The sequence below is a fragment of the Hippocampus guttulatus genome, chromosome 4 (assembly GCF_054856545.1).
Source record: "Hippocampus guttulatus isolate MCC_2025c chromosome 4, RoL_Hgut_1.0, whole genome shotgun sequence".
Taxonomy (NCBI): Eukaryota; Metazoa; Chordata; class Actinopteri; order Syngnathiformes; family Syngnathidae; genus Hippocampus; species Hippocampus guttulatus.
In genome coordinates, this window is record NC_141264.1 from 13724960 (window position 1) to 13751789 (window position 26830).

Below are 26830 nucleotides of genomic sequence, written 5' to 3' on the forward strand. Positions count from 1 at the left end.
TGCCTTACTCCACATGGTCGTTATTTTCGGCTAAAAATGCCTGACTATACATGGTCGTTATTTACTATACATGGTCTTTTTTTCGGCTAAAAATGCCTTACTATACATGGTCGTTATTTTCGACTAAAAACGCCTCGCTATACATGGTCGTTTTTTTCGGCTAAAAACACCTTACGATACATGGTCGTTTTTTTTCTGCTAAAAACGCCTTCAATTCCATAGATGTTTTTTTCGGCTAAAAACGCCTGACTATATATACATGGTCGTTTTTTTCGGCGAAAACGCCCTTCTATACATGGTCGTTATTTTCGGCTGAAAACGCCTTACTCTACATCCGGGGTGTACAGTATAACATACCGCCAGAATCGGCCCGCAAGGAGGTTTGATCAGGCCTGCAGGATAATGTAAAAGTGAAAAAAATGCACAAGACATGGAATGAATATTTTTAATAAGGTGCAATTCATGGAATATCCACTGTTTTTATCAGAGAAGACAACAGCAGCTTCAGTCTGTCACTCAGACAGACCCAACACAGCAGGCGCTATCAAGGACATGTGAATTCTTTATTCTTTACACATATTATAGCACTCTCCCTCTTTTGTAAGGTGTAGGCCGGGATTACATTTAGATTTTATATGCTTGTGTAAATGGTTTAAAAATTCCTTTCTTTATAAATCTCGTTTAATCTTAAAAGTGCATTACTATATTTTTCAAGACCAATTACATGTTAAGTTTTGTGCCTTTGTACAGTCAGTGGGATCAGTTGCAATGCATATATGTGAATGATAAAAGTAAATTGCTCATTTGTGCCAGGAAATCTTAGGTGCTTCATGAAATGTTTAATAAAAGATATGTTCATTAAATTTCAACATTTTCCTTGAGTTCTTGTGCTTATTTAGACCAAAACAAAGGAAAGACATGTTATTTTGGTTATTTATAACAGAGTATGGTATAATTTTTAATGGTCCGGCCCACTTGACATCTACCGAGGCTGTATGTGGCCCACAATGTGAAATGAGTTTGACACTCCTGGCCAAGAAAGCAAAATGACAAAACGACACGATCTCTTTGTGCAACTCGTCTTCAATCGGAAACGACGTTGGCTTTGCAGACTATCTCCTGATCTCAGGATGGCATTCTGAAGGCAGGCAGTCGGAAATACTGGCGTGGTCAATGGGTTATGTGTGAGGTGGAGTGCCGTCACATCGCCCACGAGAGACGCCAACCGTCTCACCAATTATGTTCTTTTTTTCAACCGTCAAAAAATAAAAAATCGCAGCAGAATAGCCAAATGGTAAAATACCTTGTGTGGTGATCAGGCGAACCGAGCTGGTAAGAAGTCTCATTTCAACAAGCCTCATTTCATTATTCAGAGTTGAAGGAAAATTGTTCTTGGGTCCTCCGTGCCACAAGAGTCCACCTCCGAGAACAGACCTGCAGGCAACACTTTTTGTTCTTCTTCCTGTTATTCGCAAGGTGCTGAAGTCAAACTTTGGGCCAGCATGAAAGGAGGAGACATTTACACTCGTTCAATGAACCATCATGACTACTTTTTTGACTTTTTTTTTCTCCCCCAGGCAGCAGTAAACATGATCTGCTTCCTGCTCTCGAATGACCCAACAGTTTATATCTCCCTGGTAAGTTTCATGCCCAACACATCTTTGTCTCTACAGGAAATTTCACCACTTCACCGCCCAGCAACAAGCAGACTGCCATCCAACTTGCAACTTTTTCCTCTGCTTTTGTGATTGTCTACTCTGCAAAAGAAATAAAGCTTGATTTCAAAGAACACTTCAACTCAACTTCATTTTTAAACACATCACCACAATCTAACTTTAAATATATATATATATATATATATATATATATATATATATATTAAAGAACAAAATTATTTTCATTTTTTTTCTAAACTTTTTTCTGAATTTTTTTCAAACATTTTGTTCCGAAAAAAATTTTCCTGGATTTTTTTTTTCCAGGCAGAAAAATCCAGTAAAGTGGGTGTTGCCTGGCTGGAATGATGGCTGATGATTCGTTGATTGCTGTGAAAGTGGGTGGAGCATGACGATAACATGCTGTGATTGGTGGAAAGGGGGGGGGATACATATGTGTTCTCTGATTGGTGGGCTCTTTAGGGGCGTGGTAATGCAAATTTAGACCTCTGATTGGTCAGAACTTGGAAGGTGGGCTGGATTATGCAAATTAGGGTTGTGATTATGCGAATGAGGGGCCTCACTGCGATTGGTGGATGTCAAATTGGGTGTGGTTTGGGGCGGGCATTGCAGCACTTTTTCAAAGTCCCACCTGAGTCTTGACTTCCGACTTGCACTTGGGTCACATCAGGCAGTCTTTTCACATGACCTAAAAGTTCGATTCCTGGAGTTTCGAGTCATGTGGAGACCAACGGGAACAGTGAAAAGACCGTCTGATGTGACTGAAGCGCAAGTCTGAGCTCAAGACTTCAGTCTTTGAAAAGGCTTCGAGTGAGTTGAGGATGGATTTGGTCATGAAAGGCAAAGACTCAAATTCAACTTGAACAATTTATTGGACAGAAAAGCGAACATGAGAGTGTAAAAGCATTTGACCAGTCAATCTTTGGATTGGATACAACTTTATTGTCAAATGTGTGGGCCAGTTCAAGTTGCACGCACACAAACACCGACGACAAGCCCGAGATGGGAGCATATGCTTGACCAGCTCATGCATGGTGTCACTGACATCTCATGACACACCAAGGGGGACATGAGCACGTCCGACTTCTCTCACTGAGACAAAAACTAACTGCCGTGTACTCCACAACAACATGATCACTCTTCTGGTCAAGTTTTTAAATGACATTGAAGTGGGCCAAATTAGTCATAAACCATATTTCAGAAGTGCATGATGATGCTCGGGTTGTCTATGTGGAGCTCAGTACTCACGCGTGTCCAAATGAAGGTTGGTGTCCCTTCCGCATGTCCTCCGAGTCTGGCGGCTGCGCCTTTGGCTCAGTCATCTGACTAATCTGGTCAGGCAGAAGAAAAAAAACAAAGTGGAAAGTCACACACTGTAGTCCACAAAAAAGTTGTTTCTTTTTTCTTTGAGTCATTATTCGTAAAGTGGCAGACTTTTACTTTCAACTAGTCCATTTCCAAACGTGCCCGCACTCGCAAAGCATCTGTTTGAGAGATCCACTGGCGGCTCCCTCCCCACACCTAAAGTACAATGAGCAACCTCCTTTCGAAAAACAAATGAACAAAGTCACGAGTGCATTTGTGGAAATAGTTTTGAAACAAATCTGCCTCCCACCCTTGATGTGAAGCCATCACACTTCCACTGCTGATAGCAGCTTTGGTGTGGAAAACATACAGAATAGTATTCAAGTCAAACGCTGTTTGCGATTGCTTTTTGATTGACAGCTGAAGTCTACTTGTCGGCGGCGTGCTCGCTCACTGCCCCTTTTGCTGACCTTTTTTTAAGGTTGAGTCACAACAACAAAATTAAAGGAGCAACGTGTCGTAATAACTCTCCCCAATTGTCTACAGCTATATACTCAGGGATAAACTGCGAAGTCAGTTTAAAATGTTAAAATTACTCACTGAGAACAGGGCTTGTGGACAGCGGAAAACCCGGATGTGGGAACGTTCTTGTGCTTGTACTTATTCTTCTTCTTGGTGAATTGGATGTCTTTAGTTCATATCGCCCCCTACTGTCCGGGAAACCACAAAGGCTTTTGGCGAGCATTCTGAATCTAATTTACAGTATTAGCCAAGCGTGCAAAAACACAAAGCACTAAATTAGGGCATATCTTGAAGAACCACAGATTTCAAGAGCAGCTGATCCACTGAGCTGGTGGAAATACCGAGCTTCCGTCTACCCCCGTTGATCAAAGTAATGGAGAGTAGATTGTGCATTGTAGCAACATCTGTCCCGTCAGAGAGGGTGTTCTCAAAGACTGGATAAATTGAACTATTCCAAGTTGAAGTATTTCGTTTTGTTGACTGCAAATTTAAAATAAAGCAAGGAGTAGCTTATATTTGTTTTGTTCAGTGCTGCTGTTGCAGTTAATACTCACTATTTTTGTTTGATTGTTGTTGAAGTTTAATTTTGTTGCTATTGTTTATTGTTTGGAGCCTTTTTAATGTTCAATAAAATAAGTAAAAAGCCATTTCTTTGCTTGATAATTGTTGCGATTTGCAGTCAATAGAGTGCAATATTTTGTTCACCAAGTCATTTATCAAAATGTATGCTAAATTTGTCATAAATATTTAAAAGAAAAGCTAAAGTTAAAAGAGCCGTTTGAGAGCCAAAAAGAGACGGCTCTTTTCACTGAGCCGATCCAAATGAACCGGATCACCGAAGAGAGACGAAAATCCCATCACTACTGCATGCCATTGCCTGTGACCCTCGTGAGGATAAGTGCCTGTGATAATAAAAATAAGTGCCTCATGTAATAATGGGATATTTTTTAACCTGTGTCTATGCACTCATGTGTGCGAGGCAGGAGGTGGTTGCATTTCATTCTCATCAAGAACATTTAAGTTGTATCCTTTGTATGAAAAGCGATATAGAAAGAGTTTGATCGATTAATGTATCCCTACTGTTCATGATAGACACGTTGAATCATGCGACCCAGTTAATTTGTCCATCTGTCCCCAATATCGTTTTATTGCAACATATAATCAAGAAAGGCTTTCTATTTTACTCGAGTTCACTCAGCAGCACGAGTGTGTTGGGATTGTGACAATTCAGTAATGACTTCACTGTGTGGATTGGAACAAGTACAAAGCTCCACTTTTCAACATTTGTTGTCAGCAGACTGAAACGGAGAATAAACTCCGAGATTGTCCTCAAGTGGGTGAAATTCGGGGAAAAAACTCATTGAAAAGGATATCGAGTAGGATACAACGACTAAGCTTAAGCATCATTAAGGGTTGTGGGGCAACAGTAAGGATGTTTTCATGGCGCTCGCTGTGATGGTCAGCTGACTTTGGTTGCAATTGCAGGACAAAAAACATCCTAGTCACAACGACAGACAATTTAGAGTATCCAGCATGTTTTGGGGAATTCAGGAGGAAGGCGGCATACATGACTAGAGAGAATATGAAAACTCCTCTGCGATTGGCTGGCAACCGATTCAGGGTGTCCCCCGCCTACTGCCCGAAGACAGCTGGGATAGGCTCCAGCACCCCCCGCGACCCTAGTGAGGATCAAGCGGTTCGGAAAATGGATGGATGAAAACTCCTACTGAGAATTGACGCTCGAATTTCACAACTTTGAGGTGGACATGCTACTAGATCACAATAATTCCTGCATTTATAAATGAAAATTGACAGTTGTGAGCCCACATTGGGGTCGGCCCTGTAGTCGAGTGGTTAGTGGGTCGACGTCACAGTGCAGAGGTGCAGGGTTCGATTTGGGCTCTGGCCTTTCCTGTGTGGAGTTTGCATGTTCTCCCCGGGCCTGGGTGGGTCTCCTCCCAAATTTCAAAAACATGCATCGCAGGTTAATGGAACACTGTAAATTGTCCCGAGGTGTGAGCGCAGATAGTTGTTCGTCTGTGTGCCCTGCGATTGGCTGGCAATTGGTTCAGGGTGTCCCCCGCCTACTGCCCGAGATAGGCTCCAGCAAGGCCTTGTGAGGATAAGCGGATCCAAAAAATGGATGGATCCCACATTGGTTTTGTAGGAAAACATTTTTTAAAAAGGCAGAGACCTGGTATGAAAAAGATAAATTTATTTCATGACATGTTAAAACAGAAAAGGTAAAGGGGGGTCCAGTTGAGGGAGAGCAGCAAGATGACGGCAACTCCACATGAAGAAAATGCTCACGTTTATTAACAAAAAAAAGAGGAAAGACGACTTACCACAAGAGGACATACGGACAAACATGACAGGAGAAAGAAAAACAATCCGACCAGGAGGAGGAGGAGAGAAGACTTGTTTGAATCTACAAAGACACCGCCTTGCCACAAGTTTGACAACCACCTGTTGTTTTTGGGAAGCAATTCGACAAACAATAAGGATGATCTCCATGTAATATCAGTAGCATCCTGGTCACTGAGGAAGAGAGGTGGTGCAGATACGCTGGCCAATTGGTTCACCTCTCTCAATATATTGAAGAAATCCCCCAAAGAACATTTGACTGAACTGAATTGCTGTTAATTCACCCCCCCGCCCCTTCTGCTATTCTTCAAAACAAACAAGACTGACCTTTTTTTCCCCCCTCGGTCGCACACGCGCACGGTCATCCACGGTCATTTTTGGGGGTGGGGAAAAAAATCCATCTGAGAGTCTTCACAAGGCTGCGAGGGGAGCTTGTTGAAACATCAATAAAAAAACAATCAACTCATGTGATGAAACATGTGTCTGTTGCACAGTCGTCAGGAATCCGTGTTGGCGGTGGCGGGGGGGACTGTAGGATGTCCCAAATTCCGGGGCTTGGGAGTCCTCGACAGAACCCGGAGCTACATAACTTGGTGGCACATCCGTTGACGACAGATTTGGCTGTCTTGTCCGGGGATTCACAGGCAGCTGCAAAACCACAGCTGTCAGTCGGAAGATGGGGCACTGAGGGATCGGGGGGGTCCTGTTCACATGACGCTAGATGGCTTGTCAACTGCCTAGCGTGGGGTCCGTGTGAACAGGTAATGTGTGTGTGTGTGTGTGTGTGTGTGTGTGTGTGTGTGGAGGTGAGCGACTGGACGAGCGGACACTAAAACAAAAATGGCGAAGACACTGACAGATAACGCCTAGACGAGTAACCGGGTGAGACTGCGAGTGTGAATCTCACACGTACGTTTGTTTTGCGTGTTTATAAGGCTGCGGCCACCTCCACACCCGCCTCAGTTCCTCGCGGCTGCCCGACAAGACAGTCCGATACCACATCCATAGTGTCTTCAAATAGTCCGACGGAGACCGAGCCGAGCTGTTTCGACCCTATCCAAATGCCTGTCGAGTGGTTGACCAACCGACACCCCAGTCACCAGACCCCTCCCCCCACCCCCTTTGGCTTCATCAGTGAGTTCTTAGCACATGGAGATGGTCACGTTGATGCCTAGGTTGCCGTTCTCGGCAAAGAGCTGCGCGATGGACGTGTCGAAAACCAGACAGTCGCTGTTCATGATGGCGGTGGCGATGCCCTCGTGGATGGAGCGTGGCGTGGCCTCCCAGGTCAGGCGGCGCCGGTGGCCGTTGAGCTCCAGCCGATACGCAAAGTTCTCCGCTTGCTTGCGAGTCCCAATGAGCTGCACGATGGCAAAGAACTGTTGGTGGCCGTCGTATTTCTCCTGCTTCTCCAGCACCAGCATGAAGTGGAAGCCGAAACACGACTGCATCATCACCCAGTCCACTGCGCCGGGCAGGTTGATGTCCGTGGCCAAAAACACGATGTCCTCCCCCTGGAAAAGACAATGGGGACGCTCAGTTCAGCTACAAGCCGGTAAGAAGCTTTATATCAAGCACAACTCTGAAGATCAGCCAAGTTTACTCGATGGGTTGAACAAATAATTGCATCCACTGTTACTACATTGGCCACAACCCTTGACTGTCACCTGTGTGAACATATTTAGACCATTATTAATTGTCTCGGCTTTCGCTATACATTATTTCCCTTTCAGGATAGCTAGATACATAGCAGCACAGTGGTTAGCACATCCGCCTCACAGTGCAGAAGTGCAAGGTTCGATTCCGACTCCGGCATTCCAGTGTGGAGTGTCCATGTTCTCCCCGTGCTGCGTGGGTTTTCTCCGGGTACTGCGGTTTCCTCCCACATTCCAAAAAACATGCATGGCAGGTTAATGGAACACTCTAAATTGTCCCTAGGTGCGAGTGAGAGCGCGAATGGTTGTTCGTTTATGTGTGCCCTGTAATTGGCTGGCAACCGGTTCAGGGTATGACCCGCCAACTGCCCGAAGACAGCTGGGATAGGCTCCAGTACCCCCGCGACCTTTGTGAGGATAAGCGGTTCGGATAATGGCTGGACCTACGGATGGAAATAAGTGTTCAGGTTTCAAGCTGTAGGGTCAGGGTTTCAAATTGGGATTTAAATCTAGGGTTAGGAAGTGGCTGACAACCAGTTCAGGCTGTGTGCACGCACACGCACACACGAAAATAAATGCTTCCTCTTGTAAAAACACCCCTTGAGTCAAAACATGCGTAGTATCGTACAGAGGAACCTCGATTTAAAAGATCCGGAACCAATGGACTCCAGCTGTAACGGACAGAGAACAGTCCACCCAAAATGCCCCTTTGTGCAGTAGCTGTCCAAGTCTGCTAGTTCCAGAAACAGCCTCTATGCATGACACAGCTCATTGTATATTTCTGGTGGAAAGATGCAGAGCTTCGATTTCCATGTACTGTATTATTCCAAGTTACCGGGATGCCGTGTGGAGGAAAAATAACCTCATTTTTTTAAAAATTTGTGTTAACGTGAGTTTTTGTAAGGGGTTTTCTCGAGCTCGGGGGTGGCGCCGTTTAAGGTGGAAATGTCATTCGTAGTTGTTGTGTCACAAAGTCTGTTTCTTAGAGGGAATTAAACTTATGCCTCACTTTTGGGAAAAATAGTCACTATAGGGTAAGCAGATGTAGCGACCAAATTAGCAACCCTGACTGTGCTCCTCTCTGGTGGAAGCAATGTCAGTGTAAGCAGAGCGCATCAGCAGCAATGCTGATTTGGAAAAAAATAAAATAAAATAAAATAAACACAAAACAACAAAAACTCAGAGCCCAATGCAAAACAAAGTCTGGGAAAAAAATGTCAACTACATTCCAAATCCCAATCGCAATATTTGGTGTGTGTGTGTGTGGGGGGGGGGGGGTGCTTTGAATTTGTATATTTGAATGAAAGAAACAAAACAATAGCTGCCTCTACTTTGATCATGCTGGAAGCATGGCATGAAAACTTTGACAAAAGCGCCACCATGTGGACAATCTGCTCAGTGGCGAGGCGAAGGCTGACCTGCAGTGTGGTGATGGACTTGTGCTGGTGCATCAAGTGAGGCATGACGGCATCCAGGGAGCCCTGCCACTTGCAGGAGGCGCCGGGGCACGGGCACGAGTACGGCCGGAACTCGCACAGCTCCTCGTGCTCCGTCTTGTCGGTGTGCGGCAGTGTGACTTCGCAGCCCGACGAGGCGTATTTGCACGGGAAGAGCACCGAGTTGGCCACCTTCTCCATAGCCAGGTTCCTGATGGAGCCCAGCGGCCCTCGACATGTAGGGCAGCAGGTGAGCTTGGGCCGACAATTGGAGCATACCTGAGAAAGGCGGGCACACGGACACAAAATGACTTTGGAGGCGAGAAGACTTTGAACACCTAGACCAAAGTCGATCGCCGCCAGAGTGAGAATAACAGTCCTATGCGCATAGCAATCATGCCATTTGGAAGCTCCATCCAAAAACTATTTGCGAGCCCAATAATGAACACGTCTTGACGGACACTGGCCATCAAACGGTACTTTCCTCTGCTTTGTGCAACATCTTGGATCGTGAAAAGAAAAATGTTTCATCGTCTTGCCAGCAACAGCTCATTTCACTTGGCAGTCACTGTGAATTGTTTTTTTCCCGCCGCCTGACAGGCCAACGGGAAGTAAGTATTGTTGGATTTTATTTCTTGTGTTTCCACTTGTTCTCTATTAAAAACAGCATTTCAGTGAGCCCTCACACCTCACAGAGTGACAGTCTGTTGAAGCAGCAGCTTTCCATTTCTCTGACAATATTTTCATTTGGTTTGAATAGCCTCGATCACAATCGCCCCAGATGCTGTTTATAACGCAGCAGTTTTGAACCCAGAGCACAATAGTGCCGTTTTAAGGGTCATTTGGACTGCGAAATTTTGAGCGCTTGTCAAGACCAAAACTTTGAACGCGCACAGAACGACAATATACCGTATGTCATATATGATACATAATGCAGATGTCAAAGGGCATCGATTTGATTTGAGGTGATTTTCATGCTATTTGGTGATGAATAAAAACCAAATCTGGCAGTTGGTCAATTGGGCTGGAATGCCCCCAAACAATACAGCAAAATGATATGGAAGGTGCATTTTGGCACCCATTGTGATCTGTGTCCAACAAGAAATGTCCAAGCAGGAGATTCCATACCAGGTGGCCCGACTGGCACTGAAGAATGGGGGGCAGGACATAGTCGAAGCACACCGGGCACTCAAACAGGCTGGCCAGGTCACTGTTGGAGGCGGTGGTCCCTGACAGGGTGGGCACGCGCTGGGAGGCAGGGCACTTGGATGTTCCTGTGGGCAGCGCGGTGGCAGTCTGGCGACTCATTTCTGATTTGGGAGGAAAACCAAACAAACACAGACGGGGGGGAAAAAGGGCCATGAATGCAGGCCGCGTTTTGTTTATGACATCAACGTCTAAACTCAAGACCACAACAGCAAGACTATGGCTTGTGTTTTGTTTTTGTCTTTGCCTTGAATTTATAAAGAATGTCATGATGTCATCTCACCTCATTTCATTTCTTACAATATTGTGACCTATGAGTGCACCAACGTAGGTTTTCCCCCCCCTACTTTTCGAGAGCAAAAGTGGTATTAATTAAATGTGACCATTTGCAAATCAGAAACAAGCTCTCCCAAAAAGCCTGCTCTGCTCGGAAAGCAAAGAAGTGCAAGGTGCTATGACTAACACTGACGAATTAAATGAACAGAATTTCAGAGGACAGAAAGGAGTGAAAAATGTCCAATTAGCGAAAGAGACGATTACAGGGGGGGGATGGGTCACGACAACGACCCTGCATAATTCAGCCTTATATCGACATGCCCACACTCTGACAACACCGATCCCAACTGCAAAGGATCAAACTGACGATAAGGCGTGGGAAGTGAACACCGAAAAGTATTAAGGGATAGAATTATGGCTCAACAACATGGAGATCCATATAGCAGCAGCAGAGCAATCGAACTGACCAGTATTGGGCTCATAAATTTACTTGCCATGCGAGCTAATAATAACAATCCTTTCTTTTTTTTTTTTAAATAGAAAGGTGAAAAAAGACAATAACCAAAAAGTGGAGGAGCAAAAAAAAGGCGAATTTTGATAAAAGTGCCACACTGACTATTAGTTTTACGTGTGTGTGTGTGTTAATATGACCAGGTTATATACTCCGCCCCCTTAAGGATTTCTCTCTCTTTTTTGTTTTAAATCAAGTTGGACAGTTTATAGGTTGCATTATTGAATTTTTTTCAGGGTGATTTGTATTTGTGTGTGTGTGTTTACAGCACAAAAACGTGTCATGGGACCACAGCTGTACAGAATTTATCTCCTCTGTAGCTTTGTTTTTTTTTTTTTTTACTTCTGGGTTGGTCACAACATCTGTATTTTCAAGGTTAATGCTGCTACATCATGTTTGCCCATTTGTTCGCACATCTGCTGCGATGGGGATGATTCTTTAGTGACTATTAATAGCGCTTTTTAGCTGGCGAGCATACCAGCAGCAGTAGTGACATAAGACAGAGCAGAGGGACTAAATTAGCACAGGACACTGAGATAGTCCAAGGTCAGGGTCATGCCCAAACGACATAACCAGGCAAGGCAGGTCCATGTAGGCAATGACTCAGTTGCCTAATCCGTTTTAAGGGCAACACTATGACTGCATAAAGAAGAAGAGTGACGGTGATGCATTACAAATACGGTATAAATATTTAAAAGGATTATTATGGGTATGCGGCCCGGTAGTCCAGTGGTTAGCACGTCGACTTCACAGTGCAGAGGTACCGGGTTCAATTCCAGCTCCGGCCTCCCTGTGTGGAGTTTGCATGTTCTCCCCGGGCCTGCGTGGGTTTTCTCCGGGTACTCCGGTTTCCTCCCACATTCCAAAAAAAACATGCATGGCAGGCTGATTGAATGCTCTAAATTGTCCCTAGGTGTGAATGTGAGCGTGGATGGTTGTTCGTCTCTGTGTGCCCTGCGATTGGCTGGCGACCGATTCAGGGTGTCCCCCGCCTACTGCCCGAAGACAGCTGGGATAGGCTCCAGCACCCCCCGCGACCCTAGTGAGGATCAAGCGGTTCGGAAAATGGATGGATGGATATTATGGGTATTCATTTCAGCACATTTACACTAAAGAAGAGCAAATTCGAAGGCCTGATTGGTTAGATGTTTGTGAAAGGGAACCTTTGCCTGATCAGTGGGTAGTCTGACAAACATCGGAGTCAATTCATAAAACGTAATAGAGAAGTGTATATTATAGCGTTACCTTAATGAGTGAACGTGCACACACCTCGCAGCTACACCCGGCGCCGGTCAAACGTTTGTCTAAACTTGGTCCAAATAAAATGAAGGGTCGCCTCAGTGAAAGACTTCAAATAAAAGCGCAACGGTGTCATGACAAGTATGAGAAGCTTGGTGGTTCTACCAACACCAAGCCTCAGTTCAGTCGACTGCGCGCGACTGAATGGGTTAACCAAATTGCTCCCCAATTGTATATATATGAGGTGTCTGCGCTTCAAGCGGTTTTTTATTTATTATTTTTTTAATGCCAAAAATGGGCGTTTTTTTCACAAGGCAAAGACAATATGGTAAATACTAAATGGACTGCGATGATATAGTAATTTAATCCAATAAAGTTAAAAAAAATAAGCGGTTAGCATCTCCATTTAAATCAGGGGTGTGCAAACTGAAGTGCCACATATGGGGAGGAACTAAAAATAAAAACAAAAATCAAAGTCAAGTCAAGTCAACTGTATTTATAGAGCACTTTCAAACAGCCATCGCTGCATACAAAGTGCTGGACATGGAGCAAAAAAAAAGGACGCAAGGACTGCTTGTTTATTTAATACTAAACCAAAAATGTCAGTCTTGTGAAACATACTGTTTGTGAAGCTATATTTCATTTTTATACAATGATTTTTCTGAATTTTGGGGTGGCTGGTGGCACGATGGAATGATGACTGACTGGTCGAAAACAAGGAAGTGAGACATTAATTTCTGTTCTCCGGCCTTGCCGCTCAGTGCAATGCAGGCAAATGAAACAGCCATGTCAAATGTTGCTTTAGTCTGTGCTGCGTGGCATTTTTTTTCCTGGTGACAAGCAACTACTGGTACAGTTCGAAACATGTCATGAACCCTGTCTCTGGGCATACCCACTATATTTTCTTCCTGCATGACCACCCGATTGATCTCTGCATACCTAAATTTGGCACCAAAAACAATATTGTGATACTGGGTGCTACATAAAGCGTTTTTGTCTATGCCATAAAAGAACCAAAGTTCTGTACTCAGCTCTGTAACATAAATGCCCCTATATGGAGAGGAAAAAATGGGTCTTAAAAGGGTGCATTGTGTATGAAGTGCTGCATGGGTTTTAAGAGTGGATGGGAGAAGTGTGAAAAAGAGCATGGAAAAACATGACATGGCAGAGCAACATTTTCCGATGGGGATTTGGACACTTCAAGTGGTGACTGGCAACACATTTGGGCGGCAGTGCAGCCGGGAGGGGACAGGAGAACCGAGGTGAGGCGTTTTGCTCCATCGGACTTACCTTCGAGTCCTTAAACTCCTTTTAAGATTTCAGCTACTTTTCTAAACCAGGGCATTCTCTCGCTGTGCATGCTTTGAAAAGATATCTGCAAAAGTTTCTGATCGTATTACACAAAAAAATAAAATAAAAATCACCCATCTATTCCTGTCGTACAAAACAGATTTTCCTCATGTCACAAATCAACCCGTACCAGCATGCAATATTGCAATAATAAATCAGCCTTTCTGGTTTGGTCTGTTTTGCTGTGCTAACGAGACTCAACAATCCATTCGTAACTGTGTTTCGTTGTTCTCTATTAGAAATCATCCATTTTTAAAGGAGAGTCAAGTTGAGAGTCAAAGCCACTTTTAAATATCTTGAATCCTTTTGTTTACAAATTCAATACTTTTAAATATCGTATGTTGAATATGTGAAGCACATCCGAGTTACCTTGTGTATCAAATGCGCTCTTTAAAACAACTCACCTTCGTCCATAAGATTTGCAAATAAGGCTTTCGTCTTCTCTTGAAATGTAGGGAGCTCTGTAAAGAAAGAAAAAACACCCATGAAGAATTGGTGCATTGACTGACAAAACACACTAAATTTGTTGGTTACAAATAAATGGACAAATGTGTGACAACCTACAGTATATCCACAAGATTCATATATGGGCGGCCCAGTGGTCGACTGGTTAGCGCGCCAGCCTCAGAGTGCAGCGGTGCAGTATTCGATCCCCCGTGCCTGCGTGGGTTTTCTCCGGGAACTGCGGTTTCCTCCCACATTAAAAAACATAAGTGGCAGGTTAATCGAACTCTCTAAATGGTCTCTAGGTATGAGTGCGAGTACGGATGGTTGTTCGTCTATGTGTGCCCTGCGATTGGCTGGCAACTGGTTCAGGGTGTCACCCCCTGCTGCTCGAAGACATCTGGGATAGGCTCCAGCACCCGCTGCGACCCTTGTGAGGATAAGCGGATCAGGAGAAAAAAAAAATACTGTTACTCGTCTCATTTTGTAGCAAATAGTCTTAATTTAGTGACGCGTCTTGTTATACTGTATTTTGTTCATATACCTGCGGTGTAGGCTGCAGTTTTTGTGTTATAAACAGTTTTAGGACCATATATTTTTGCATTTTAGTGCTTGTGTTGTTAGTCGTTTCCCACATAAAGAAATTCTGTTTTCAGGAAAGATTGGACAACGCAAATATGATTCCTTACCTGTGTGTGTGTATATTATATATTAGAGCTGTCAGTTTAGCGCGGTTTTATTGGCATTAATTTAAATGAATTTTAACGGGATTACATTTTTTCTCGCGAGATTAACGCGGAGCACGTCACAGCGGATGTTACGTTGTTCTATAAATAAACCAGAAACAAAACAACAAGCGCGCTGCATTGGTCCACGCACTTTGTTTTGCCAGCCACGGCAGCGCGAGACACCGAAAACGGATACATAAAGAGTTTATGAATGGAAAGTTTACTTTTAAAAAGTTGCCAGGTTGCTCCACTGACAAGACCAAAGTTACCTGTATCATACAGGTATACGATGTATGCCACTGACGCGATTGTTACTTGTTTGGAACTATTTTGTGTGGAAGGTTACAGTGTTCAGTGTCCATATAAATAGAGCGGGTGGAGCTTCTCTGTGTTCGTCTGACAGTGACTGTGCGCTGCAATGGTAGCGACCTAGCGAAAATAAAACGTCTCCAGTGTTGTCATCGAACCAAGTGTAGTCATCCGAAATTATGTCTACACAAAACCGTAGAGAGACTTCCTTCCGCGCAAGAAGGACCAACAGAATCAACATTTTTTTTCACTGTTGTTGATGGACAGTAATATTGTGTGAGAGATTATGTCTGAATAACTGCTCCAAGTGAAAAATGTAAAATTGAAAATCGAAATTGTTATTTCAGTAAATATTTGCATTTTGCACATAGGAAACTGATTCATGATTCCATGTTGATGAGAGCATTAAAACGGGGAAAAATAGGACAAAAAATTATCAAAGGAAATTCAGAAATGATCAAAAATGCGTGAGTAATCACAATAAACTTTTAGTGAATTTGAGTTAATTATGACAGTTGCATTTTTAATTAGATTAAATATTTTAATCGTTTGACAGCTCTATTATATATATATATATATACTGTATAAAGAGAATAATTGAAAAAATATTGTGGTAGATCGTTATAAAACAGTGGTTCTTAACCTTGTTGGAGGTACCAAACCCAACCAGTTCATATGCACATTCACTGAACCCTTCATTAGTGAAACATAAAAATATGATTCAAGGAGTGTTCCTTCAGTTTTGAGTTGCTCAACTTGGCATCCACTGATATAAAATGATCTATATCGCCATAGATTTCTCCCCCCCCCACCCCACTTTCACTTCAATAACCACCCTACTGCAGATAATGGACAGACTGCTTTCTGCTCCAAATCATTCTGCAAATGAAGTTTGAAGCTTAATATTAAGTCTGTCAATGCGTGTTCAACCCAACCAATGTCACATGAATAATGACAAATCACCAACACTTTTCGAAGCATGCATGGGTCAAATAAAAACATAACAGCAGTTACGCTGTAATCTTTCAGGGCTACAGCCTTCAATGGAAAAATGCAATCCCAAAGCAAAACGCTGCCGTTGTGCAGAAGGGCTGCTGCAAAACACAGCTTTGGCCAGATGGTGTTCCACTGGGGGAAAAAGGTAGTTGGTAAGAGAATGAGGAGGGAAATTCCCGAACTGTTTGACTTCCACAGTCTCCCACTCCTAGAGTGCGGTAGGTGTCACTTTGGGGTGTGGACAGTGTCCAATGTCAGCACTAACAACAAAGTATGCTCACACTGACTCACTCACCACCACCTCTCCACCCGCCCGTCCCCCATATACTGTATACGCTAGCCAAATTAATAACTGCATCCCCACTTGCTTCTCTTTTCTTCATGCACCTACTCATGTCAGTGCTGTGTTGGCAGAACTGTTAATTCTGTTGCCACCGTGGACATTCTCTCACTGAATCTTTCCCTCTGCCACCCCCACCCACCACCACTCCCTCTGCCCAACTGAACGTGGAAAGGCTCAGATTTCAAACTTGTCTGTCTGCAAGCTCTACCACGAGCTGCCGTCTCTGACACCATACCCCATTTTCTTTTCACAATGTACTGCTTATTGCAAACAGCCTGAACATATGGCCTCCAGCTTTGAAAGACAGCATGGCCATTCAAACTAATTCCCGCCCAAATGTATGTATAGCATATTTTTAGGACTATAAAACACTCAGAGAGTATAAGTCGCATTTTGGAGGGGAAATTTGTTTTGCTAAAGCCAAGGCGGAGAAAAGCGGAGTTTGGACTCTCGCCCAGGGGGACCCATTCCCTCGTCATGGCAGATTGGGAATTATATTTCAAGCGCATACTGCTTGACTGCGACCATTCGGAATCTCAGAGCGTTGTTCAAATGTGCCAGTCTGTTTTTCAGAGTGCCTCAAAAGAGGAAAGCTGATGACCAGTGTGTCAGGCAGTACAGATGTAAACAATTCAAACATGAGCTGCCTATTTGACTTCTGCCTCTCCAAAACGCACCCTGTACTGACAGCAGCAAACAAGTTTAGGATGGATGAAACTTCCGCATTTAAATAATGGGAAAACATTTTCTTTTTAGTTTAAAATGGCTTACCTTACTCAACTCCTACGTCCCATTGTGGACAAAGGTTGGCTATCGCGCCGCCTAGTGCTGTAAATATTTTTTGTAGCATAAGGAAGCTGCAATCTTAACAAGTGGTATGTCATACAATCATTACCATGACGACTGTTATTTCTGAAGCTTCCATTTCTTTGTTCGTTTCATGGTGGCAAGTACTCTTGGTGCATTACCGTTAACTTCTTTAGCATGCTACAAAGAAGGATGCCCACGGGTGGTAATGCATGACTACGACAACTTCATACCTGTCAACTCATACGGTTTAGCCATAGTTCATACGGATTTTGTGGTGAATCTTACGTATATGGCCGTATCGCACAAATCATACGGATTCTGAAAATTTCCGTCCCCCCCGATCCCCCAACAGGTAGTTCCGTTTGCTTTTGCCCAGAATGGTGATAGTCTACTCGAATGCTTTCATTTCGAAAGTAAATATGAATGGATGCTGTAACTTCGAGCCGATGGGTCAGCATTTGGAGTTGGTGAAAAAAGTAACGCAGGAATACAACTCTGAACACAGTAATGCCACTAAGTAGAATGATGATTAGACATTAACCAGACATTGTATTATGGAGATCTACAATAAATATCATTGAAAATTTCGTGGGGTTTTTTTCTGCCGTTATTTTGACATATAAAATGCTTTGGTATGTTATAAGGATTTTTTGCTCTTTATAAGGATTTTTTTGGTAGTTTATACAGGTTGGCGCTCCGAAAAGTTGACAGGTATGCAACTTCTTCCATTTCTTCTACTTTTTTGGGGGGGTTGGTGCACGCTTTTAGTGCATTGCCGCCACCTTCTGGCGACCAGCGGGGACGCAACAAAAGCATTCTCCAACCGCAAAAAGAAAGTCAACATGGTTGGTGAAGTGGGATTTTGGGTGCCAGTGCCAGCTTCGATTTTAATACGTATAAGTTTCATCCTAGTATAAATCACAGGACCAACCAAATTATTAAACAGTGTGACACTCTGAAAAATACAGCAATTGCATTTAAAAAAAAAAAGCTTATATCTGATACGAAACGTTAAAGCTTCTGCTCGTTGAATACTTAAAAGTCAGAATGTTAGACATATTTGGACAAACACATGTAGCCATCGTTTAGAAGGAACCCTAACCAGAACATCAAACAGGTCTCACAGTAGAAATTCCACAAAGGCAATATTCATTCAAATGCCGTGTGCGGCTGCATAGAAAATGTGACGTTTTTTTTTTTTTTAATGACTTCCCTTTTAAGAAAACAGTGGGAGGATGCGGTTGGAAGAGTCCATCTGCCCAAAGACCCGCAGCTGTGCTCTCATCATTTTAGCCCAGACGCCAGACGCATTCAAGGCCTTTCATCGCCCTCAGCTGAGGAGAGCTCACTCATGTGTCTGGCTGTAAACGAGAGTTAAAACAAAATGCAGGGCCTCCCATAGTGAAACCCAACCCTAAAAGACGTGAAAGACAGGAGGTGTACGTAGACAATGCTTAGTCTTCAGTAGCTACACCTATGGACAACCCACGGGCCACCGAAGTCGCAACGGAGGAAACATGCAACAGTAAATGCCAGTCAAGAATACAGACATTTGTAAGTCTACAATGGTCACCTCTTGAGACAGATGCATCCACTCATACAGAGACATGCATGACCGAATCACAGACCTCAACCTCCGAGGTAAACATGACATCGACGTGACATTTTCATCGCTGGCTTCTTCCTCATGTCATTGACCACGCCCCGTTTCAAATTGAAAAGGCTTGACAAAGAAGCTCATCATTGCGACTGCTGAATTCAACAGAAATGAGGACGCCACCTGCCGCATGGCCTGTTTCTGCTTACGCACCGTCCCTCTTCTATGCACCGGTCGACTCAAATCAACCTGGACTGTGCGTGGCTTTACCACTGTTAGAATAGACAGTACATATGTGGTCTTTCAGAACAATGCTCATCATTAAGATTTAAGAAAACCTTTATTAGTCTCGCAATGGAGAAATTCCCAATTCACAGCAGCAAAGTTATGAAAGGAAGAAGTAGAACAACAAAATATAGGAGCTGCTGGAAAGGCAGCCACTCTCGCGGCGCCATTTTGAAGTCAAAATAACACAACACAACACAACACAACACATAGGACACAGCCAGTCGTGCAATCTTCACCACTTTTCTGCATACACTTTGTTGTCTGAAGCAGTTATAGATGAAAGAGGAGAGGATCAAAGTGTCCTTTCACCAGTGGGTCAGAGACGTCATGCTGAAAATGTGCACACGTCTGCTACAAGCTAAGTTTTGAAAGCAAACACGAAGCTGTAGCATCCATTGACGAAAAGAGATTAGTTCACTTCTCCTGTCCCACGTAATCCGCTTCAAACTCCAAGCCGCGACTCCCAGTTCCAAATCCGCATCGGCGCTCCGCGCTAACGCTCCTTTCTTCTCATCGTCGGCTCCTCAAGCCTTACATCCATCCAGCCGCAGACGGTTCAACAGCACCGATCTCTCCGCTGAACAAAGCGGGGCTGTGAAAAATGCTGCCCATTACAGGCGCAAGACACAAGCGCCCCGGGACTGTCCAGCAACGACAGTCAAATGGCGCCGACATTCCTCCCAGTCAAAAACAGTGCTGGTATACTCATGCTGCCGAGAAGGCGCAACCACCAAGCACAGAGTCTCCTCCTTGATGAATGTCGTGGCCAAAAAATGCTGAAAAAAGTCCACATCAGGTCCACACGACGTAACAACAAACACAAAGTGACAAAACAAACAAAAACAACAAAAAATGTCACTGTTATTGTACTGAAAATCGTTGTGCGTTTGCAGCATTTATATTATTAAATACAGGAACTATAGCCCTGGCGTTTGCGCTAATTAAATGTTAACTTTAAACCTAATACATATCAATGTGGAGGATGCTTTATCAAAATGTATTTTCATGTAATTGCCTGCGGACGCAAATACCACCGATTTGGTGGAATCGCCCATATAAGCTTTAACATAGAATGGGGACATCCTCTGTGAGAGTGCATTTAATTTGTTCAAACAATACATCTACATCATTTTTTTAAATTAACAGGCTTGTAGAGGCTAAAATGAAGAGTCTAAGCAGCTATACAGTTGTTCTCCCATTTAAAAAAAAAACATTATTTATGACCTTGTTAAATGCAACCCATAGGGAACAAGCTTGCTTGTCACCAAATAATTTACACTTGTTAAACTTCTGTTTCAAGTTAAGTCGTTTGGAAGTGTCAAACCTGTCACGAACCTGTCTGTTGCTCTCTTGAGTCTTTGGTGATGCCATCTAGCGAGGCTTCTTTTTGATCAGGCAAAACACAAGTATCTCTTGGTTTGCCTTTCACTTCAAACAATCTTCAAATTCAAACCCACCGCTCTGCCGCTGCCTCTTAGGGAGCTGAGCGCAGGGGATCCTTGTGTGTGTGTGTGTCCATCCCTGCCACTCTGTTAGCATCACTAACTACACCGGCTAACAATAATAATAATTAAATACACACACACACACACACACACACACACACACACACACACACACACACACACACACACACACACACACACACACACACACACACACACACACACACACACACACATTGTGTAATAGCCTTTATGCCATGGCAAAAAATTTGCACATTTGGATTATTTTGTTGATCTTTAAATGTTTAGAAAATGAATCAAGTTGATCTTTATCGCCCGATACCGAATCATTTGACAATCACATGACATATATTTTCGTGCACTGTTTATACATTTATAAACGTCTTATATCGTACAACAGCCACATTTCGCGGCTTCCGCTGCAGGTAGCGATCTCTTAAAATAAGGCTCAGTATAAGCCAGATACTGATGCCTTGTATCGGTACTTGCCCATCCCAAAAGGTCACAGTGACATCCAAATGATCCTAATAGCTTAGTCCCCCTTCCAAATACCATAATCCTTTATGAATAAAGAGTTTGACTGAACAGCTCACAACTGAATACGCAGCTGAGGTGGAGCCATGCCTTGGCTTATCTTCCAAGAATGAACTATTCCGACAAGATTATTCCTCATCCTCGCTTGTGTGGCGTTCAGCGAAATGGAGTCAACGAAATTGTTGTGCGAGGTGGGCCCTCAAAAACAGACAACACAGCAATCCTGTCGAATCATTTGAACAAGTAGAACTCAATTGATGATATGGAAAGCATGATAATGCCAGAGGAGTTTGCACAGGCTGCCGACGCATCATTTAGCGGCTACTAAGTAGCCGTGCAGCTACCTGACCAAAGCAGCGATCAATTAAGTCACCTTTTAATCACCCACCCCCACCCCCAAGGAAATTGCCAGTCCATGAAAAGCATGTTACTGTTTGAACCGTTTTGTGGTAGAAAAAAGTTCAGGGACCGCTGCTTTAACGCACATAAAAACGAACGTGGTTGAATGTCCATCGGCTTTGCATCAGTGTTGTAACCGAGACCCGACCCTGGCATCACAGAGCGTTGGCCATTTCTACGCTGAAGTGACGTTTACTTGGCATAAACTTATTGAGCATATGTCACAGTTGACACCAATCATGCACGCGTCATCAAACCAAAGCGTTTGACAAGCAGCGACAATCACGTTTCAAGACACGTTCAGCCATGAGCTTGATCCCATTTAGAGAGAGAAGATAAATGGATGAATAGAGAAGAATGAGAACAATGCCGGCCATCAATAGGGCAGAAAGGTCATTAAATAGGCTCTGTTGGGACATCTGCGTACCGAGTGTACACACAGGCACATGATCTTTCATTCACAGAACGTCATTTCCACAATGTCCTCCTACACGGCTGTGTACGATTGGGTTACGGTTTTGAACGTAAAACATTTCGCGGAGAATCTTTGGTTTCACCCACTAGCTGTGAAACATGATCTCAGGGTTTTCCCTACACATGTACTCCAAGTTTCCCTTGCTCACTTATGTATGTGATGGCTCACCGACAACTCGAGTGAGGTTGGCCACAAAAGCTTGAAGTCGCTGTCATGCACTTCAGAATGTTGTCATTTGCTAAAGCGGAGAGAAATACCATCATGCATAGGATGATTTGCCCTGGACGCATTTCAACATAAATGCAATCCATTGACTCAGTCAGAACGTCTGTACCCAGCAGTAGCGTGTAATAATCTTTTCCTGTAACTTTAAAAGATGCTGATTCTCTGAGCAGAACTGCCAGGAATTAAGAATTGGAAGTCCTCAACCTAATTGCCTCCTTACTGTACCTGAACCTGTGTGATCTCGTAGTTTGTGCGTGACAACAACTTCTTGGGCGTGTTAAAACGAAGAATTGTGCGATTAGTCGCAGCAATTGAGGCAAAATTGGTTTGCTGTGAAACGAGCACAGGGGCTGGAGATTCTGTCTCAACTAGTTTGCAATATGAAGAAGCAGAACATGGCAACAGTTGTGCAAAACTTGAAGACCAGCAGTGAAAGCAATTCGTAGCTAAATATTGACAACGATCTACCTCAAGAGTGAGTGCAGGTGAGGTGATGAACTTTCTGTCAGTGTGCGATATCCTCATTTGCCACATTAACGTCAAACATGCCCATGCTGAAGGCAGCAAGTGTTGCTATACATAATGATGACAAAAAATGCTTTGTAAAAAGCAGCAATAGCAGTCAGACATTGAGAATTTTATGTACATTTTAGTAATCAAACAAATCGATCCATCAGCAATATTAATTGGTAACTACATGCAAATATATGCCTGTTTCTTTTAAGGCATTTATGGTGCCGTTACGTAACTTTAAAAATTCAATTAATTCATTCAATCACAGGCTTTTTCACGGGAGCAAACCCTTCGATCCCAGCCCGTTTTACTGGATTTGGACTGATTTGCAAGGCCCTCGGATTATTGTGTTCTCTTGCGATATAAACATGCAGACTACCAAAAGAAAGATGAGACTCTCTTCTTTCAGGTGAACAAAAGTTCGTTCCTATCTTTTTCCATTTATTAGCAATTAAGACTTTCCTTCGACAAAACAACAGAAACACCGCCACAAAAGGGCTTTTGATAGCAAAAATATTTATCTGCAGTGGATTCAACTGCGGTTCCTCGAGAGCCATATGCTGCCTGTTTTAGACCTCTCCCTACTCCAACACACCTGATTCAATTGATTAGGATTGTTTCAGGCTTCGACAGAGCTTGCTGATGACCTGATGGGTTTATCCCCCCCCCCCCTCCCAAGTTTTAAGGCAGTTGTGCGGTGTGCTGCAATGACTTTTAAGCAGGCCAGGTTGCTTTTCATTCTACACAACCGTCATTGTGTCTTTTAGTTTGCAGCATACAGTTGAGATAGAAGAGACAAAATCCCCAATTCTGCTCCTTGGTTGCAACTCGTTAACTCCAACTGATGTCTTTAATAATACAAAAGCAGTACTTGTCAAACAAACAATAGCATTTTTTGAAACATGGAGGTTATGCAATAGACTCCTTGCTGCACAGGTGCAAGAATATGTTAGGCGTAGAAAAAAAAGTAGTGTGTTTCCGGTAACCCGTCGAAAAAAAACTTTACGGTCGGCATTTTTTTCAAACAACCCTCTACATTTTTGTGTAGAGGGTTTACATCGGTGCAAACTCTTGCGATATTCAAGTTGAGCGCGTGCATCGTTTGCCCTGTCATCTGTCAACAACATTGAAACACGGCGGCGGCCGCGATCTGCGACGACAGTTTAAACCGCGTTTTCTGTGTTACAGTTGCTCGCATGCTCGCACCGTAATGTTAAGAAAATAGCATCCATTGATGTATTGAAAAAAATCTGCGAACTATTTGATGAACACTACGGGCCGAGTAAACACCGAGGGCGGAGGAGGATGTCGGTGGAGGCGGCGGCGCACCCCGGCCCCCCCGAGTCCGGAGCGGGGAGAGAACTAAATAGGTGGCGGCGGCGCCGGCTGCGGAGCGGCGGGTTCAATGTCTTCTTGTTTTACGTTTTATGGTTATTTTGTTTAAATTTTTGATGGAAAAAAAAAGATTAAAAAAAAAACACTGACCTACCGACCCTATGCTGAAATTTCATGTTACCGGAAACACACTATCTTTTTTGTTTGACCTTATGACATTTCAGGGTTTACAAGAATACTTACAGCCAAAAGTGTTTTTTTCATGTAATTATGACTTACTACATCTTTTGCGCAGAGTGGGGTGCATTCTGAAAGACAATCAAATTTGGGTTTTGTTGTTGCAATAGGAACAGACCTATATGCTAAACCACTGGAAAGATGTAGATCTTTATTTATAAAAATCCATTCGGGTTTGACACTCCAAAAACAAATGTATACTTCCACAAGCAGACGAAAACATTTGACAGTTATAAACTGACCATAACTTTGATTAAATCATTCACTGCCAATGACATATTTCTGTATTTTAAGAATGCAGAAATTGAATCTGTGCTACATATTTCCTTTTTTTTGCCCCAAATGGTAGCGTAAAAGGAAGGTCTGAAAACGGCTGGCAGTTTAAATGTAAAAGGCTGCAACAACAAAAAGTGACTACATTATTAACAACCCTGGGTTGCCTTTCAATAAGAAGAAATTGCGCAGGTGATATATATGTGGTATAGCACATATACTGCCACCACAAGAATAACAACCGCAACAAATCAGTATATACACATACAAAAACCACACTTCAAGCAGTGTTAGAGCGCCACTGTTGATGCTTGACTCGGTGAGAGTTGTTATGGCAACAGGCTACTCAGCTGATCACTTTGTTATTCGTGAGCCCAATGAAGAAAGCCTGAAAGGTGCGGTGTGAGAGCGCATCGTCTTTCCCGAATTCAATGAAAGCGATAACAAATGTCATTATGTTTACTTCAGCTCATTTCATCGACATATTAGCTTGAATGTGAGTTCCAACTCCAGCCTGGAAAACAGTTTGTTGCCCTAATGTCGCTGATCGGTGAAATAAAGCTCATCTTAGACAGGACCATTAATCCCCACAAGCACAGACGCTTAATGACAAACTGCAGCCGAGAATGCCGAGCCCGTCCTAGTTCACTACACATTACCACCAGGTCGACTTACAGTTGCCGATTGAAGAGGCAAGATAATGTTCCAGGACGGAGACGTTTCAATTACATTTTATGCTCAATGCTGACATTCAAGCCTCCGCTTGAAGCCAGGTCACTCGCGGGCAACCACAACCAAGTCGCTGTTCATCTTTTCCTCTCTCGGTCATCGAACAAACTCAAAACTAACACAGGTTTAAGTTGAGCCAAACGGAGTCAACTAGAAAATTAGGTGCTTTTCGAGGAAAACACACACACACAGTCACACACACACACAGGACAGGCCTTGTCGTGACGGAGAACAGCAGCCTTAGCATGTACGATCACGAAATCGATTAATTGTTATCTTAGCGAGCCTACTCCCAACCCAACAAACGAAAACGTGTCCACTTGCTATAAGTAACGAGTTCGTCTGAAGGCGACAATTAAAATTGTACTTTAACTAGTGAAACCCGCAAACAAGTTAGCAACACGGCTATCTTATGTTAGCCCACCCGAGCTAATGGAAGGGAAGCTAACGCTGTTGTTTTGACCACAGCACACTCGCTGCAAACGTCCTCTCGCCATTAATGGCACGGCCCGGCTTACCTCGAAAGAAATGTCCTTGACTTCAGCGCGGGTAAAACGGCGGATACGCAGAGAGGAGCTTGACAGTGGCTCGGTGTAGTCCGTCTTTCCTTGGTTAGCAGCAGGGGCACACATTCGCAAATTCTCGTGAAGCAGAGCCGAGACGCCAGGCGCTAATAGTAGCAACGAGCAGCCACTCGGGCTCGCGCACGGTTGTTGAAGTTTGCCTCGGGAGCGCGCCCTTACTCGGCTTCTACCCGCAGGCTCTCACAGTACGTCCTGAGCCTTCAGCAGGCAAGGGAGGCGAATTTATTTGTTTTTAATCACCGATCGTGGGGCAAATTTCCCGTGATTGACTAAAACACAGAAATAAGCATAAAAAAACAAGATGAAATGAAAAGGGGAAAATCAAAAGCAGGATAAATGAACATATAGAACAATGCAGTAACTTGACTAATGACAAGACATAAAGATTGTCAATTTTGAAATCATAAAACAAAAGCAACATTACGAAAACAATAAATGATATTTTCACAATCTTTGAAATTCACACTTTGTCACATCAAAAGTGCCTTGATTCATTCATACAGAATCATCTTTATTGCCCCGTCACTGTATGTTAAACACAATCAATTTGATTCAGATTGTTGAAGTTCGTCGTGTGCAATACTGCATTTGGTATTGATATTATACAAATGCGATACAAGTGAGCAGTGCTGGACGGGCCATTTGTCTTAAAGGGCTGGTTGTCTTTAGCGCCAATTGTGGTGTTATTTGATTTTTATATTCCTCCATTTTCCCCAAGAGTTAAGGCAAGGCAGTTTTTTGTATAGCTGATTTCATACACAAGGCAACTCAGTGTGCTTCACACGAGCAAAAACACCACATCTACAATGCTAGATATAGCTGTGTGTCATCTGCATAACCGTGATAGCCAACATTGACTTTCTGAAGCATTTGACACAAAGATAACATACACATACAGAACAGAAGGGGTCCAAGGACTGACCCTTGTGGCATCCCACTTCTGATTCAAAACTTCCAATAGTCACAAAGTAACTAATTTTCTCTAAGTAAGACCTAAACCATTTCATG

General features: G+C 43.4%; 1 protein-coding gene and 1 long non-coding RNA gene across 3 annotated transcripts; both read right to left on the reverse strand.

Moving 5' to 3' along the window:
• Positions 1–431: 431 nt before the first annotated feature.
• LOC147206022 (uncharacterized) lies at positions 432–3643 on the reverse strand. The gene is made up of 3 exons (XR_015100625.1): positions 3579–3643; positions 2922–3004; positions 432–1757 (listed from the first exon to the last, which is right to left on the reverse strand). It is a non-coding gene; the product is annotated as an uncharacterized LOC147206022 (long non-coding RNA).
• A 2055-nt stretch (positions 3644–5698) lies between these two features.
• On the reverse strand, positions 5699–25961 carry siah1 (siah E3 ubiquitin protein ligase 1). 2 transcript variants are annotated; one of them, XM_086108848.1, is made up of 6 exons: positions 25757–25961; positions 14102–14229; positions 13942–13998; positions 10084–10265; positions 8938–9234; positions 5699–7378 (listed from the first exon to the last, which is right to left on the reverse strand). In XM_086108848.1, the coding sequence occupies exons 3-6, from the start codon at positions 13949–13951 to the stop codon at positions 7007–7009; spliced, it is 861 nt and encodes a 286-aa protein (XP_085964974.1). In that variant the 5' UTR covers positions 13952–13998; positions 14102–14229; positions 25757–25961; the 3' UTR covers positions 5699–7006. The 2 variants fall into 2 exon arrangements, with proteins under 2 accessions (XP_085964974.1, XP_085964975.1); XM_086108849.1 differs by lacking the exon at positions 14102–14229.
• Between the last annotated feature and the right edge of the window lie 869 nt (positions 25962–26830).